Below are 17,126 nucleotides of genomic sequence, written 5' to 3'. Positions count from 1 at the left end.
ACTTACTACCCTGCTGTACTTTCATGTGTGCAATTCACTTTGTGCCACACTTATAATTTAAAAAAAAAAGAGAAGTTAATAGCACTTCTCCCTACACCACTGTAAGACAGGAAATAAAACTTTACAAAACTTGTATGTATTCAAATATGGTGGGGACAAAGTCACATGGGTGGCATAAAATTCCTTTTAAATTACCGTCATAAACCTTTGCTCTTTTATAACATCTGGCTATCAAAAACAAACTTGGAGTGGTCTTCTCCAAAAATGTCTGTCCATAAGTATCTCTAACAACATTTTTTTTGTCGGTTTCATAGTTCATTTTTATCTGGCATGTTGTCATTTTTTGGCATCCTATTGCAACTACTCAGTATAGAGCAAGGTCTTCAGTGGTAGCTTCCTTACAGGAAAAACCAGGCTCATTGCAAGCCTGGACTTACCAGTTGCTTCCTTATTTTCGAAAGGATCAGTTAGGCATGTGATGGTCTTGTGATGTGGGGAGTTGTGAGCCTGCAAATACATTTGACTTGTGACCAAAAACATTTTTTTAAGGTAGATTTCCAGAAGAAAAAAAGCTAGTCACTAATCCGCCTGCTCCACCAAGCTCCACGAACTCTTCAAATAAAAAACAGCAATCAGATCTTTTCTGTTAATTTGAAACCTCAGATCTGTTACTTGTTAAATTGAAACCTCATCACGAGCCGTCTAAAAATTCCAGCTCATGTTGACTTCTAAAAAAGACTTGCTTTGTAAAAAAATATGCTGTATTCAGCATTGGTTTCAGGTGCTGCTTTTCCTGCAGAGACATGTTTCAAGGTACTGTATTGCAGAAGGCTGCAATAAGTTTTCGTCTCTCTGCAGAATTTACAGCAGTATCACAGAATTAACACAGGAAAAGAGTGCTTAGAGCACAACAGTGCAATGGAGTAAAAATGTTTTTGACAGGGAATCCATGGGTTTGCTCCTTTGTTCCGTGCTGAAGCTGTTTATTGGTGGCTGACATCTCAATCTGTGTATAATACAAGTTGACCCATGGTATAATTTAGTTGCCATTGAGAATCATAGAATAAAAAAAAAATTGAGTTGGAAAGGACCTCAGGAGGAACCTAATCCAACCACCTGCTCAAAGTAGGACCATCCCCAACTAGATCATTCCAGCTACAGCTTTGTCAAGCCAGGTCTTAAATACCTTGAAGGATAGAGAGTCCACAGCCTCTCTGGGTAACCTGTTCTAGTGTCTTACTACCCTCCTAGTGAAAAAATTCTTCCTGATATTTAACTGAAACTTACCTTTCTACAGCTTGAGACCATTGCTTCCTGTTCTGTCATCTCCCACCACTGAGAACAATCTAACTCCATCCTCTTTGGAAATCCTGTTCAGGTAGTTAAAGTCTGCTGTCAAATCCCCCTCAGTCTTCTCTTCCACATATTAAATACGGTCAGTTCCCTTAGCCTTTCCTCAGAAGTTATGTGCCCCAGCTCCCAAACCATTTTTGTTGCTCTCCCCTGGACTCTGTCCACATCCTTTCTATAGTGGGAAGCTCAAAACTGGACACGTTACTCCAGATGTGGCCTCCCCAGTACAGAATAAAGCAGAATAATTATTTCCCTTGATCTGTGGGCAATGCTCCTACTAATAAAGCCCAGTACTCCATTAGCCTTCTTGGCAACCAGGGCACACTGCTGACTCATATCCAACTTATTGTCCATTGAAACCCCCAGGTCCTTTTCTGCAGAGCTGCTGTCAGTCTCCAGCCTGTAGCAGTGCATAGGATTCTTCTATTGTAAGTGCAAGACTTTACACTTGTCCTTGTTGAATCTCATTAGACTTCTTTTAGCCAAATCTTCCAATTTGTCTAGATCACTCTGAATCCTAGCCTTACCTTCTAGTGCATCTACTACACCCCCAGCTTGGTGTCATTGTTGTGGGTGCAATCCATCCCATCTTCAAGATTAGTTAAGATATTGAAAAAATCAGGCCCCAGGAATGACCCCTGGTAGCACTCCACTTGATAGTGGCTGACAGCTGTTCTTAATCACTTCCAAGTGCTAAGAAATGGATTATTTGAGACCCTGCTCCATGATTTTTCCAGGGGACTGAGGTGAGTCTTACGGGTCTGTAATTCCCTGGATCCTCGTCCTTTCCTTTCTTAAAAATGAGCACTATATTTGCCCTTTTCCAAACACCTGAGACCTCGCCCAGCCACCACAAGATTTCAAAGATAATGGCCAACAGCTCTGCAGTCGCATGGGCCAGCTCCCTCAGCACCCTCAGATACATTGCATCTGGCCCCATGGACTTGTACCTGTCCAGTTTTTCTAAATAGTCCCTAACCTGTTCTTTTACCAATGAAGGATGTGCTGCCTGGTGCAGTAGTGTGGAAGCTGACCTTGCCTGTGAAGATCAAGGTAAAAAAGCCATTGACTATTTCAATCTTTTCCTCATCCTTTATCACTAGGTTGCCTCCTCATACTTTCCCTGACCTCCCTCTTGTTGCTAACATACTTGTAGAAACCCTTTTTGTTTCCTTTCATGTTCCTTTCTAGCTGCAACTCCAGTTGTTTTGGCCTTCCTGGTTTCATCCCTGCATGCTTGGGCAATACTCTTCTGCTCTCCCCAAGTTGCTTGTCCAACCTTGCTCTTGTAAGCTTCCTTTTTGTGGTTAAGCTCACCAGAGAGTTCTCTGTTAAGCCAGGCTTGTTGCTTGCCACTTTTGCTGTTCTTCCTGCACATTAGGATGGCTTGTTCTGGTGCCCTTAGGAAGGTTTCTTTAAAATACAACCAGCTCTGCTGGACTCCTCTCCCTCTCAGACTGACCTTTTAGGGGATCCTGCCCATCAGTTCCCCAGGGGACTCAGGCTGCTTCTCTAAAGTCTAGGGCAGTGTTTCCCAAGCTTTTCCAGCCTAAGGCACACTTGCGTTAATAAAAAAATTTCCACTACACACCTGTTAAGGCATTCCCCATCCTTATACCTATTGTAGCTCATTGCCATGGCAAAATTCTGCGGCATACCTGTTCATTTCTGATGGCACACTTTTGTGCCACAGCACACTGGGTGGGAAGCACTGGTCTAGGGCTCCTAGTTTGCTGCTCTCCTTTCTTCCTTTTGTCAGGATTCTGACTACAACCGTCTTGTGGTAACTGCTGCCCAACTTGCCATCCATTTCCATATCCCCCACCAATTCTTTCCTGTTTGTGAGCAGTAGGTCAAAGGATTCAAGAATGAATCTTTTGCATTTGCTTTTACAGTGAACTGATTGAGCTCACTATGCAGTCAATTTTCATATGAAGTAAGTAATTAAGTAAGGAAGTCCAGTGAACTCTCTCTAAAATACAGGGTGAAATAAACAGATACTGCATAAACTAAGTCTTAATCAAATTAGAAATAACTAAAATTGAATCCTGAGGCGCAGTGCTTTCCAAAACTTCATCACAACTCCAGTTTTATATTGCTGGATGATGGTTTTTCTTTTTTGCTATCTGGTTTTCTCTGATGCTAAAAGTTATGAGTGTTATAAATTTAATGTTTTTCTAGACTGTTCTTCTAAACATACATATTTTCTATGTTTCTTTTCTTGGTGTATCTTAAGACATTAAATCATCATGACTAACTTTTGTGTTTATGTTCTATTGCTTGAAAAGTGTTAATGAAAACACACTGTGCTTTAAGTAAAATGTTGATTTTTAAAAACCTCAGGCTCCTTTAAAAAATGTTGACAAACCAAGGTGTCTTTGAGAGGTGTTAAAACCAAAAAAAGAGTTAACAAACCCAGATAGCAGTAGTTTGTTATTAATAGAGAAACAGAAGTAAAGCTGACAGATGTAGTTATATCATGAACTGTAAAAAGTAAAGATGTAGCAGGAGAGAGATGAAAAGTTATTGGATCTATGCTTTTCTAGTCTGAATACAGGAGATGGTAGGGGGTAGTAGCCATCAAGAAAACTTCTAAACTGTTTTAAGTGTGTCTCTACACAACTTTCAGTGTACTTTTTATTCAACTAGATCATGTTGTACAGTATGTGGTTAACTGACTGGAAGTAGGTCTCATCTGAATAAGTTGCCTACAAAGACTTAAAACAGCTAGATATTGGAATAACAGTCATCTGTCTTGCAATAATAATGTGCTGTTACAGGCTTCTGGATGTTAATAGCAACTAGCCACACAATGATATCATACTAATATTTACTCACTTTCAGTTGATCTATCAGCCCTGTCTTTTCCAAAAGCCAGTCATTTATAGATTTTTTTTCGTTAGTCAGACCATTCTTGAGTTTACCAAAAATTCTTGTGTGCAAGTGTTACTTCCTCTTGCTCTCATGGCCGTACAGCCAGTTAAGCTGCCGAAGAACTAGAAGTGGTCCATGCTACTGAATCGGGTTTTAATGTTCCTCTTATTTGTATATTCAGTGTCCTTTTCATAATACAAGATGGAGTTAGAACTAGTGTTTGGTTTAGTAACAGATTTCTTCATTTAAACTTATAGAAATTAGGGAAGTAGTTTTTTTTCCTTGAAATAACAGCTTTTGCTTTTTCAACTAATGATTGAATAGCTTTGTTTTAGTACAAGTAATTGGGTACACTGTCTTAAAGTTGAAGCAAAAATGCTGCGGTTCGTTTCTTGGGAGGCGAAGAACTCTCAGACACACTATTAGCAACACAAAAGGTATATTTGCAAATAGGGTCAGAGTGAAGACAAAAGACCACACTCTGCCCTCAGGGAAAACTCTCAGCTGGGTTTTATCCTCTCTCTCCTGAGCACGTGTGCAGAAGCAGGAACTCTTACAACTCATTTCCGGTTCATACAAACATATATGAAATGACGTCACGTCATCCGTCGCATGTGCATTATAATTAACTACTTAAGTATGCGGGGCGGATAGGCTTATATGCATTAGCTAATTACGCATGCTTAGAAAAGCTCTCCAGGTTACCAAAAGTTCAAACCCCCCCCTTTCCCAAGGACACAGTCAATTAAATCATAGCCTTTGTAGTTTACAAGAGTAGAGGCAGAGGAGTTTGAAGGTATGTGTGATTTAGTGTTACAAAGAGATAGTAAATTAGCGAGATGTCCTTGGTGGTGTTTCTGCTTATCAGGTACGAGATACAAACTGTGCAGTTTTAACAACACTCTATTCACTATACATTTTTAATAATATTTCTATTTTAATAATATTTCTAACAATATCCCCCCTCAAGATGCTTTCTACTCCTTACTTCATTTAGGCAAATCAAGATAATTACGAGGAATTTTTCTGAGGACCATGACTTTTGCTGCAGTCTGTGCTTTAAGAGGGACTGCTGCGACTTGCATCCCTTCTACTGTGGTGGTTATCAATCTAGTGAAACAAGGAATAAGGCAAGGGATAAAAATCAAACCAGTCAGAGCACACAAAAGCACAAACCCTACTTTTCTCCACCAGGGTCCTCCAAATAATTTAAACCACCAGTCTTTACCCCATGTGTTTTCCCACGTTTGTATTGGTACATGGGCTATTTTTCTGATCTGTTTGGCAATCTCTAAGACTGCTTTCCCGTTGTCGTCTGTTTGGAGGCAACAATTAGAAAGGTTGAGCTTTCCGCAGACTCCGCCATCCTCTGCGAGTAAATAGTCTAAGGCCATCCGATTTTGGTATATGGCTGCTCTCATCTGAGAACTCTGCCGGGCCAGTAACTCGAGAGCAGTGGCAGTCTGGTTAGTAATTATTTCCAAGACTGCCTGCAACCGGATGATTCTATTTAGCATATATATAGGTGTCCGATATCCCCAACTCCCATCATTAGCCCATGTAGCTGGTCCATAATACTCAATGATCCTTTGAGGAGGCCACTCATCCTCCTTCCACTTTTGGGAGCCACCCTGTGTCAAACTTACATCAATACTTCTCTTGGCCCTTTTCCAATCATCATACAAAGAGACTCCCAACCCATTTCCAACCTCTGATGGTAGCAAAAAGAAAGCTGGTACAATCAGTCCAAGATAGCAAGTTCCTGTCCACCCTTGTGGTAGTATCGTATAGGCCCGTCGTCTGCAAATCCAATAGTATCCTCTTAAGGCCCTATTTTCTCTATTAGTGGCATTTAGAGGGGCCCAACCATAGGGCATCTCGGGAAACCCCAAGCCTCCTTCTGAACCCAAAGGACCAGCGGCTGTGAGGCCTCCTTTCATGGAACATTCCCATAGCCCATCCTGATTCTTGTCTGTACAATCTGTCCAATCATCACTTCGATTTGTGGCACTCCAATACTTCTTAAACTACACAATTGTTCCATTAGGATGCTGCCACACTAGTCGATTATACCCTGGGCTATTAGGATAATAAAGCTGTTCTAATTTTGTAAGGTTCATCCATCTTACTTTTAAAGTCCATATGCAACGGCTGTGTCCCAAGCTTTTTCCTGTACCATTATTATTGATGCAATACTCTCCCAATGCCACTTGGGAAAGTTCCCAGCTGTGGTTCTCATCCCATTTTCGACTAGTACTCTTAACATCTGCCTTGCTACTCACTAGCCACTTTGGGGCCAAAGGAAAAGCCCTCCAAGGCCACTGGCCTCTGGCCTCTCGGAGCCCCCCGCAGGCCCAGCAGTTGGTAAGACTAAAAGTACCTGCAATTCTTTCCATCAGGTCAACATACAAATTTGTCCCTGGGGAAGCAATTGGGGAAAGCGGGGGTATAGGCCAGCGGCTAAGGCTACTCAATCCTGCTTCTTTCACTATACAGATAACAACAAGGCACATTAAGATTCTCACCATATTTTCCCTTTCATGAGGTCAAACACGGCCTAAATATTTCCCTTTTTACTTTCTTGTCTAATTTGCTGAACTTTGTTTAAGCCGTCTCAGGCGCGCTTGGAGATCACCAGTAGGTTCACAACTCCACTTGCTGGCTTCTTGTTCCGAAGACGACTCAGCTTCCGGAGTGAGCTCGTCTTGGGAGTTGATGTCCTCTGATGCTCGTGGATGTCGTTTCACACGGGTATCCAACTGTCATGGCCAGCAATCTTTACAGCGGTGTGGGTTGTTAAAGTACCTGAAAAGGGCCACTCCACCTCTCAGTCAAAGGTTCCTTTTTCTACCGCTGCACCAAGACCCAGTCTCCCGGGGAGAAGTCATGTACCAGTATGTCTAAAGGCAGGCGCTGAAAGGAGGCTGCATACCTGTGAAGAGACGACAAGACAGACTGCAAAGCAATAACATACATATGAAGCTCACTATTACCTAATTCAAAAATTACATTTTCTCGCATTCCAGGGGGGTAAGACTCGAGGCGGTTTGCCAAACATAATTTCATATGGGGTCAATTTGAGGCCCCGTCGGGGAGTGTTTCGAATGCAAGTAAGAGCTAGCGGCAATGCTTGAGGCCACTTAAGGCGCATTTCAATACAGATTTTGGTGAGCAGAGTCTTTAAAGTCCTATTCATGCGTTCCACTTGTCCTGAACTCTGTGGTCTCCATGGTGTGTGTAGTTTCCAAGTAACCTTGAGAGTTTGCGCGACTTCTTGAACCACTTTTCCCATGAAGTGTTGTCCTTGATCCAACTCAATGGACTCAGGCAGGGAATACCGGGGAATGATCTCCTGCAACAAATACTTCACTACTGTAGCTGCAGTGGCAGTCCTGGTGGGCCAGGCCTCGACCCAACCAGGGAGCTGGTCTACCATGACAAGTAAAAACCCGTGATGTCCGGACTGTGGGAGCTCGGCAAAATCAATCTGCCATGCCTGTCCAGGGTACGCTGCCCAGGGTCTACCTCCCATTGGCACAGGGGGTTTCCTTCGAGGGTTTACTTTCTGGCATGTGATGCACTTGGTAGCAATGCGCTGAGCTTCTACATATAGCCCTGGGGCTACTGCTTGACAGATCACTAGATCACCCATAGCCAAGCCTCCCATATGGGTTCTTGCATGGAGCTGTTGCAATGGCCTGGGTATCATGACTTTTCCTCCCGGTACTATCCACCACCCCTGGGAGTTCTTTTCTGCACAAGCTTTCTGTGCAAATTTATGTTCTTCAGGGGAATACTGCGGGACTAAATCCTGAACGTATGGCCATATGGCATGGGACATGGCCTGCTTGAATACCTCCTCCGCTTCTCCCCCAATAAATGCGGCTTCCTTTGCTGCCGCATCAGCTTTTGCATTTCCAAGCTTATGCTTTTCCTCAGCAGCCTTCCCATGGGCCCGCACATGAATGACTGCTACCTCTTTAGGCTGGTGGAGTGCCTCTAGTAGCTTGATAATCTGGGGGCCATTAGCAATTTTATTCCCAGAGGCCGTAATGAAACCCCTTTCTTTCCACAATAGCCCGTGCGCATGGACTGTAGAAAAAGCATAGCGAGAGTCAGTATATATATTAACCCGCTGGCCTGTCCCCAGCTGTAATGCTCGGGTGAGCACAGTGAGTTCCGCGGCTTGTGCCGACCATGAGCTCGGCAATGACTCCCTCCATACTACCTTATCCAAGGTTACCACTGCACATCCTGTTCGTCTTTTTCCATCGATGACAGAGCTGGAGCCGTCTACGAAGTATTCAGCATCTGGGTCTTCAATTGGGTCCTCAGCAAGGTCAGGCCTCACCTGTGTGGTTTGATTCAGGACCTCAAGGCAGTCATGCGTCGGTTTCCCTGGCTCCGGCAGCAAGGTTGCAGGGTTTAAGGCTGTAGTATGTTTGAAAGTAAGTCCTGGATTAGAGAGCAAAAAATCTCATACAGTGATTGTCTGGAGGGGTTAAGAAACTTCCCTCCCTCAGTCCCTAGGATCTGGGGAACTCCATGAGGGGTGAATATTTCCATATCCGCACCCATGACTATCTTCTGGGCTTCTTCAACAACCACTGCTGTGGCTGCCACAGCCCGAAGACAGGCTGGCCACCCGAGTGCAACTGGATCTAGAACCTTTGAGTAATATCCCACGGGTCTCCAGGCTGGGCCTGATGGCTGTGTCAGCACCCCTGATGCAACCCCTCGATTCTCATGAACATATAGTCGATATGGCTTTTTACTATTTGGGATGGCCAGGGCAGGGGGCTGAATTAATGCTGCCTTAAGCAGATCAAAGGCATGCTGCATTTCTTTATTCCATTTCCATTTAGTGAGACTCTCCTTAGTCAGTGAGTCATACAGTGGTCTAGCCTTCCCACCATAGTCTGGTATCCATAGTCGACAGAACCCAGTTAGCCCTAGGAATGCCCGCAACTGCTTGGGTGACTTAGGTGAGGGTAGACCTTGGATTGCCTGTATGCGATCTGCACTCAGGGCTCTGACTCCTTTTGAGAGCTTATATCCCAAAAATGTGACTTCAGGCTGACATATTTGGGCTTTCTCTCTAGAGACTTTATATCCTTTTTTTCCCAGAGTGTTTAGCAGTGACCTGGTGGCTTCCTCGCAAAGCTGCAAGTTTGGGCTTGCAACTAGCAGGTCATCCACATACTGGAGGAGAGTCACTGCAGGGTGTGATCCCTTCCACTCCTCCAAATCCTTCTGAAGGGCAAGTCCGAAAATATGGGGGGCTGCTATGAATCCTTGTGGAAGAACTGTCCACATGAGTTGGGCTTTATGGAAAGTATCTGGATCCTCCCATTCAAAAGCAAACAATTTTTGACTCTCTCGGTGAAGGGGAATGGAGAAGAAAGCATCTTTCAAATCTAGCACTGAAAATATTTCAGCTTCCCCCGGTACTTGTGTCAAAATCGTGTGAGGGTTCGGGACTACAGGATGGTCTGAAAGGACTTTCTTATTTACTGCTCGTAGGTCTTGGACCAGTCTGTATGAGACCCCATCTGCCTTCGGCACTCCAAGAATGGGGGTGTTATAGGGTGAGGACCCTTCCACTAGCCATCTGCACGTCTTGTATTTCTCTATTAACGGCTTGAGTCCAGCTCTGGCCGCTCGGCTGAGTGGGTACTGCTTTACCCGAACGGGCCCCTCCCCATCCTTGAGTATGATCCTTACCGGGGAGACCGACTTAGCTTGCACAGGGGTTCCATCAGCCCATACCGAAGGGTCTACTCCAGTCATGTGACCTTCCGAACTTACTGCAGGACGCTGGTCCTCCAGGAGAGCCATCTGATAATTCGAGCTCTGCTTGACAGGTAGCTGGACCACCATCTGGTCGTCTCTGAAAAAGATCTCAGCTTGCAATTTTGTGAGTAAGTCCCGCCCAAGGAGTGCAACCGGGCAACTTGGTGAATATACAAAGGAGTGCTCGAGCAAATGGTCCCCCACTTTGGTGAGGAGTAGTTTATAAACAGGGAGTTGGGTTTGCATTCCCTCAATTCCTTCCACAAGTACATGCTGTTCACTAGTTCCTGCACAGGGGGGTTTTTCTGGAATCATTGAAAATGTAGCCCCAGTATCCACCAAGGCTTCAAAGTTTTTGCCACCAACCCTAATGGTTACCATGGGATCTTCTCGGGCTCCAACCCGAAGGGTAGTGGTCTTAGATCCCCGTCCCCTTCATTCTATGTCTTCACTCTTTTCTTCTGCCCGCATGAGGTGACCTCTCGGTTCCCCCTCTCTCTTCTCCTTCAACTTTGGGCATTCCCTCTTCCAGTGTCCTTTCTCTTTGCAATAAGCACAAACGTCTGCTCCCACTCTTTCTCCTTTCCCCTTCTGTATCCCAGCCTTTCCAGGGTTACCTCTAGTTATAGCAGCTGCTAGTGCTGCCATCTGTCGCTGAGCCTTTTTATCCTCCTTGCGCTCCTGCACTTGCTCACGATTCCCATATACCTTATATGCAATTTCCACCAGCTCTGAAATCGGTTTCCCAGCACCTCCCTCAGTTTTCTGTAACTTCTTACGGATATCAGCAGCAGATTGACCAATAAACATAAGATTTACCATGCGTTGATTATCTGGGGCTTCTGGATCCAGATCCGAAAACCTGCGAAACGCCTCATACAGCCTCCCAAGCGAAGCTGAGGGATCCTCCTCTCTTCCCTGTCTCACTTCATACAACTTAGACAGATTGGTAACCCGAGGCACTGCCTTTCCCATTGCTTCCACTATAATCCCCAGATACCGTGCACTCAGCTTTCTTCCTTCTGCAGTATGATTATCCCATCTCGGCTCCTCAACAGGGCAGGTATCATGCAGGGTACGACCAGCAGCCCCCTCTGACTCTATTCTGGCTACTGCAATACGCTCTGCCATCCCCAACACTAATCTCCTTTCCTCCGGGGTCAGGAGGGTCTGGAGCATCATCTGGACATCAGCCCAAGTGGGTCGATGAGTCTGCCCAATAGATCGAAACAGGTCCCTCATCTTTTTAGGGTCTTCACGAAAAGAGGGGCTCTGATTCTTCCAGTTAAATAAATCTGAAGTACTAAATGGGGTGTAGACAAAAGTTGCGTTGCCCCCCTCTCCGATAACCTCTCGCATCGGGCAGTTCAGCACCGGCTGTGACTCTACAGGCTTGTGCAAATAATAGCCCTTATTCCCCGATTCAGATGGGGCACTTGGCTGAGGCTCACGCTCTAAATCATTAGGTATGGTTTGATACGCCGGTGGTGGTCTCCCTGAGGGAGGGAGCGATGGTGCAGAGGGACTGGATCCCGAAGAGTCTGACTCATCTTCACTACCTGACAGGGCAACCGGAGAGCAGGTCTGATACTCAGACAATTCAGAATCCCCCCCCTCATTAGACTCAGGGAGTACAGGCGGTCCTCCTCGAGTCTTTCCTTTAACAACCATCACATGAGACTTTACTAAGCATTCTTTAATCCAAGGTGGTTGATTTTGAACCACCCACAACCAACAATCAATATAAGGAAACTGATTCCAATACCCGTTCTGCATAACTATTTCATGGATAGCTATCACTTCTTTTACTACAAAGGATCCTTTTGGGGTCCAGTGGACCCCAAATGTTGGCCACTCGAGTTGATAAAACTTAATTAAATCATTCTTTTTCATCTTTACTCCTTAATCCGCCGGCTTTGCGAACTTATTAAAATGACGTAACATGAATTTTAGGGGAGTATCCGGGTTTTCTACACGGGAGCGACCCATACCCATTTTGCCCACAAGAGTGCGCCCAAGGCACACCAAATACCAAAAGATCCTTACAACAGATGGTTTACCATGAGAGCCGAGCCTAGAGTTCCTCAGCAAACATGCACACCTTTTGCTTTGGATCCAGAACCAAATTGGGCAAAGGGAATTCGAATACTCACTCAGATACCCCAGAGATCTCGATCAAAATACCGGAGTGTGTCTGACGTCTCCAGAAACTGAAAATTTGCACGGGAGCCTTTAACTGCCCGAATATCCTGACTCACGCCTCAGACTCCAGGGGCGAGCCCAAAAAGTCAGCTTGGTGCGCACTTCCCCTGGTACCGGAGGCGCTTTGCCGCAGGATTTCGGGGTAGTCCACAAGAAGGTCCCATCTGGGGTGCCAGGATCTGATGCAAAAATGCTGCAGTTCGTTTCTCAGGAGGCGAAGAACTCTCAGACACACTATTAGCAACACAAAAGGTATATTTGCAAATAGGGTCAGAGTGAAGACAAAAGACCACACTCTGCCCTCAGGGAAAACTCTCAGCTGGGTTTTATCCTCTCTCTCCTGAGCACGTGTGCAGAAGCAGGAACTCTTACAACTCATTTCCGGTTCATACAAACATATATGAAATGACGTCACGTCATCCGTCGCATGTGCATTATAATTAACTACTTAAGTATGCGGGGCGGATAGGCTTATATGCATTAGCTAATTACGCATGCTTAGAAAAGCTCTCCAGGTTACCAAAAGTTCAAACCCCCCCCTTTCCCAAGGACACAGTCAATTAAATCATAGCCTTTGTAGTTTACAAGAGTAGAGGCAGAGGAGTTTGAAGGTATGTGTGATTTAGTGTTACAAAGAGATAGTAAATTAGCGAGATGTCCTTGGTGGTGTTTCTGCTTATCAGGTACGAGTTACAAACTGTGCAGTTTTAACAACACTCTATTCACTATACATTTTTAATAATATTTCTATTTTAATAATATTTCTAACAAAGTTGTCATTCTTTTTAATTTCTTTCAATCTTAAATGTTCCCTGTAACAGCTTTTGTGGCTGAAATGACTAAATGGATGTACTATATAAATCTCCACTGCAAACAGCTAAAATTATTTAATTGTGCAAATACAACATCAGCTCAAGGAATGACAAACCACTTGGTTTTGAACAGGCAGCTTAATTTCAGGCCACTTGAGTGTCTCCAAAATAGCAACTAAGATTTCATAATTTAGTAAAGTTAGCAGCTTTTTCCTTTTCTCTAGGAAACCAGGAGGGATCTGTGTCAAGTAACAAGGTGAATGTTCCTTTTTCTCTTAACAGTGCCAGATTGGCTTCTCTCTTTGGACTGGATCAGAATGTATCAAGCCATGGAAATGAATTCTTCCAATATACTGCACCAAAACAGCCTAAAAAAGGTCAAGCAGGAGCAGCAACGCCTGGTGAGTACAAGTAATTGAGTGTAAGCACGGAGAGCAGACTTTCTAGGTATGTATGTAGCTGATTAGATAGAGAACCAAGGCAAAGTCTGTCTAACTCAATAGCATACTGTTGTAATGAGTAATGTACATTCATAGACACTGCCTTCTGTGTCCTGAAATGCCTTGGAATTTGCCACAGACTTTACTTTTTGCAATGGAATTGTGCCCAGTAGTTTCTGCTCTTATCAGAACCTCCTCAGCCTCATGGTGATGTATTCAATTCATGTTTAAAGCTAATGTGATTAAAAAGAAGTGATATCTTGGCAATTGCAGGTGGGTGAACTATCTTGTATGTCTCATTGACAATTTAAGAGTTACCTGCCCATCTTTAGACTTCAGTGTCAATACTAAGTTTTTCACTGCTGAGCAGCTTAGGAGAAATGCCTAGCTAAGGTTTGTGTCATGAGATGCCCTCCTACCTCTTATGATTTCTTATTTACACACTGACAACATTTCATCCCCTTTTCCTGATAGCATGTGGATATCAGAATGGTTGTCCTACTGCTGCAGAACAGGGCACAATTGGGCACAGGAAGACTGTCTGGTTCAAGATGGCCAAAATATTTATACGAGTAGCTCCTTACAACCCTTGTGAAGTCAAGTAACTTAGCTGTTCAGCTTGCTATAGGGAAGTTGTTTTTTCTCAGATGGAAATAGAAACCATGGCTAACATCGCTTACATTAGTATACATACGTGGGCTAGCAGCCTGCTGAGTAAAAGAACAAGACGGCTGGGTTTTACAAAAGCTTCAAAGAACCTGGTTACTAAAGATACACTTCTTCTTTTGCTGAACTTCAATGCTTGATTTTGTCTTTGTGTTTTTGTCTAGGCAGGGCATTAGAACAAATTCTGCTCTTTGAGATGTATAAACTGCCCCTAGTGTTATTTGAACTCCTGCCTAGTCATAAGAACTGATTAGCTGAACAGTGTAGAGTACCAGAGCAATGTGTTCAAATCAACTGGATGTTCTACCCACCAAAAAGGCAGGTTCTAACGTCCCCCAGCCCAGAGTATCTGACCTGCTCCTGAAGTTAATATTTTTGCTTGTCTCTCAGTTATTTACTATCGCTCAGATACTTGTCTACCAAGTCCCTTAAAATAACAAAACAAAACTTTGGACTGACCTGTTGTACTATGAGCTATTCCTAGATTCCATAATTCAAATTTTATTTCTCCTACACCATGTTACAACTGCTAATGCTTGAATATGGTAAATTATACCAAAAATGTATATTGTAAAATGTTAATGGTAAAAAGTTTTCAAAATATACAGTACATTTTGTAGCATGCAGTGGAGGACAGAATGTGAAGCAAAACAGCATTCCATAAGTGTAGAGTGTAATGCAAGAAACTTGGATTACTACTGTTTAGAACAGTTGTCATTCTTGTGATCAGAAGGATTTACAGGCCCATCAGGATCCTGGTAGGACTGCATGTTTTCTTTATGATAAAAACATAATGTTGCACACTATTTCATTTAAAGGGTGCACAAGTATTGCCCCTCCCTTATAAGAAGTAGTAGTGAAGTACAGAGGTTGTTGGCCACAGTTAAACATCGTACTGGTGTCACACTTGGAATAGAATAAGCTTTTTGAGTCGCATTCTCCCCATTGTCTTCCCCTTTCTCCAACCACAGGAAGTACTAGGGGTGGCAAGACAAGAGAAATTGAATTTACTTAAAAGTACATAACATGATATAAAAGTAGTAAAATCTAGCTAAAATGGATAAGAGCAACCAAGGAAATGCTCAGAAGAGATCCTTGCTCAGACACAAGATGATCTGAGGATTGGACATCACCCATAATTTTCTTTGATTTTATTTGAAAAATATAGACCATTAATGTTGTTCAGTGACCTTTCTTAGTTTATCATCTACCCAAGGAAATAATGCCAGCTTTTTGCAGTAGCACAAAGATCCTGATGGTTGCAGTTCCTGTTTACTTTCCTACCACTAGAGACTTACTGCTCAGACAGATTTGCAGCATTTGTTCTAGTGTTAGTAAGAGTGCACTTCGTCAGAGAATAGTTCACTCTGACTGTTGTTCCTCTCCTGAATTTGGCTTTGTCCATTGGTAGGAATGATTTGGGAAGATACTGAAAGGTACTACTTGTTCTACGTGAATTCAAAAATAGATTTATTACTATCATCTGGATACATCTCCAAGTCAACTTCTTGCTCTTAACTTGGTGACGGGTGTAGATAAATCAGTTCAATCTTAATTTGTAATAACACTTCTGTATTAGAAAACACATTAACTGAATCTAGTGGAGGGAAATCGACAGCTGTCATTGTTTTTGGTTTTTTTTCCTTAGCAGGTCAACCGGCCCAAAAGACACCTGCAGCTGCAGCTACTTCGGGAGCCCCATCCGTATTCATTGCTACTGCAGTTCATGCCTATCGATAGTAAGTATACAGCAGGCTCTCTACACTATCCCTTCACTACCAGAGGCCTGGAATCCAATGTTAGGATTGGATCACAGAGGGAAAATGTTACAGGCAATGGAAAGAGGTTCTCATTCCTGTAGGTGGTTGTCCATGTCTTACAAATGCTACATGTTAGAAAACCTTTGTTTAGCTCAGGAAACTATGAGAAGTAGAACTTTGGATATTCAACAGAAAACTTATAAATATTGGGAAATCTGAAAAGGGAACACCCCTGCAGCTAACTCGCTTTGCTTTCTAGCATGAATGGGCAGTATATGAAGCAAGGCAAGTATGGAGCAGCTGTGGTGGGGAACCATGTCACCAAAGAGGTGAGAGAAATTGAATTTATCTTTAACATGCACAAAGAGGAACACAACTCCTGCAGCATTTCATATACCGTGCTTCCATCTTCTCCCTTTTTGATGTCAGCATTCTTAGTTCTGCCTCTTATTGGAGGTTTTTTATGCTGGTAGACTGCTTGCAGTTCAGATACTGAACCAGCAACAGTTTTTATACTACAGTTCTCTTCTGCAAATCAGCTGGAAGGACAACTTCCCACTCAAAATTGAAATGCATTAGAGAAGAGGCAGTGTCTAACCATCGTGTCTGAGAGGAACTAGTTCAATAGGTTGCAAATGCATATCTGTAAATTGGATCTCAAATGTAGTCACAGTGGGGGAAATGTACATACCTCATAGTTGAATTCAAATTATAAAACAGGATGTGATACACTGTACTTTACAACTGTCAGTTTTTGGACCTGCTATTAACTCTATTCTCCCTCTATGAAAAGAATAGCATAGTGGAATATTTAACAGGGTGCTGTGTTTAAAAAATAAAATAAAATAACCTGGTCTGCCCCTTACTCTGCATCCCTCTTTTTCCTGTTGTCTCCGTAGATTGTTTGTTTTTTGGGAGTGCTTTTTACAGTAAACTGCCTTCAAGGCTTTTGGCCCTTTTTTTTTAGTGGAAAAAGATCTTGGGAGCAGCAGGAACAGAGTCTGCCAATAAGATGGAAAGTAATAATGCAGTCTTTTAGTGTGTGCCTTTAGTGTGTTAGTATACTTTAGTGTATGCTTAGCAGTGCATGCAAGTGTGCATCTATGTCCTTAACAGACATATTAGCATTACAGGTTAAGGTTTAACTGACAGCTCTCTAGTAACCTAGTCATGTCTGTTTAACCATAGAAAATTAGGGTTGGAAGGGACCTCAGGAGGTCATCTAG

General features: G+C 43.3%; 1 protein-coding gene across 4 annotated transcripts in view; it reads left to right on the top strand.

Annotated features, from left to right (window-relative positions):
- The window catches only part of FKBP15 (FKBP prolyl isomerase family member 15), a 52,098-nt gene that overhangs the window by 2,023 nt on the left and 32,949 nt on the right, over positions 1–17,126 (top strand). For 2 of the 4 annotated variants that reach the window (XM_090022126.1, XM_090022124.1), the window contains exons 2-4: positions 13,317–13,435; positions 15,789–15,879; positions 16,160–16,229. In XM_090022126.1, the coding sequence (XP_089878252.1) occupies positions 16,161–16,229 (69 nt within the window). In that variant the 5' untranslated portion in view covers positions 13,317–13,435; positions 15,789–15,879; position 16,160. Of the gene's footprint in view, positions 1–13,316; positions 13,436–15,788; positions 15,880–16,159; positions 16,230–17,126 lie in introns of those variants that run through there. The other 2 variants (XM_090022125.1, XM_090022127.1) reach the window with 2 other exon arrangements.

The sequence above is a fragment of the Crocodylus siamensis genome, chromosome 11 (genome assembly GCF_052110815.1).
Source record: "Crocodylus siamensis isolate JL-2025a chromosome 11, ASM5211081v1, whole genome shotgun sequence".
NCBI classification, from domain to species: domain Eukaryota; kingdom Metazoa; phylum Chordata; order Crocodylia; family Crocodylidae; genus Crocodylus; species Crocodylus siamensis.
This window is presented reverse-complemented; position numbering and strand designations above follow the sequence as displayed.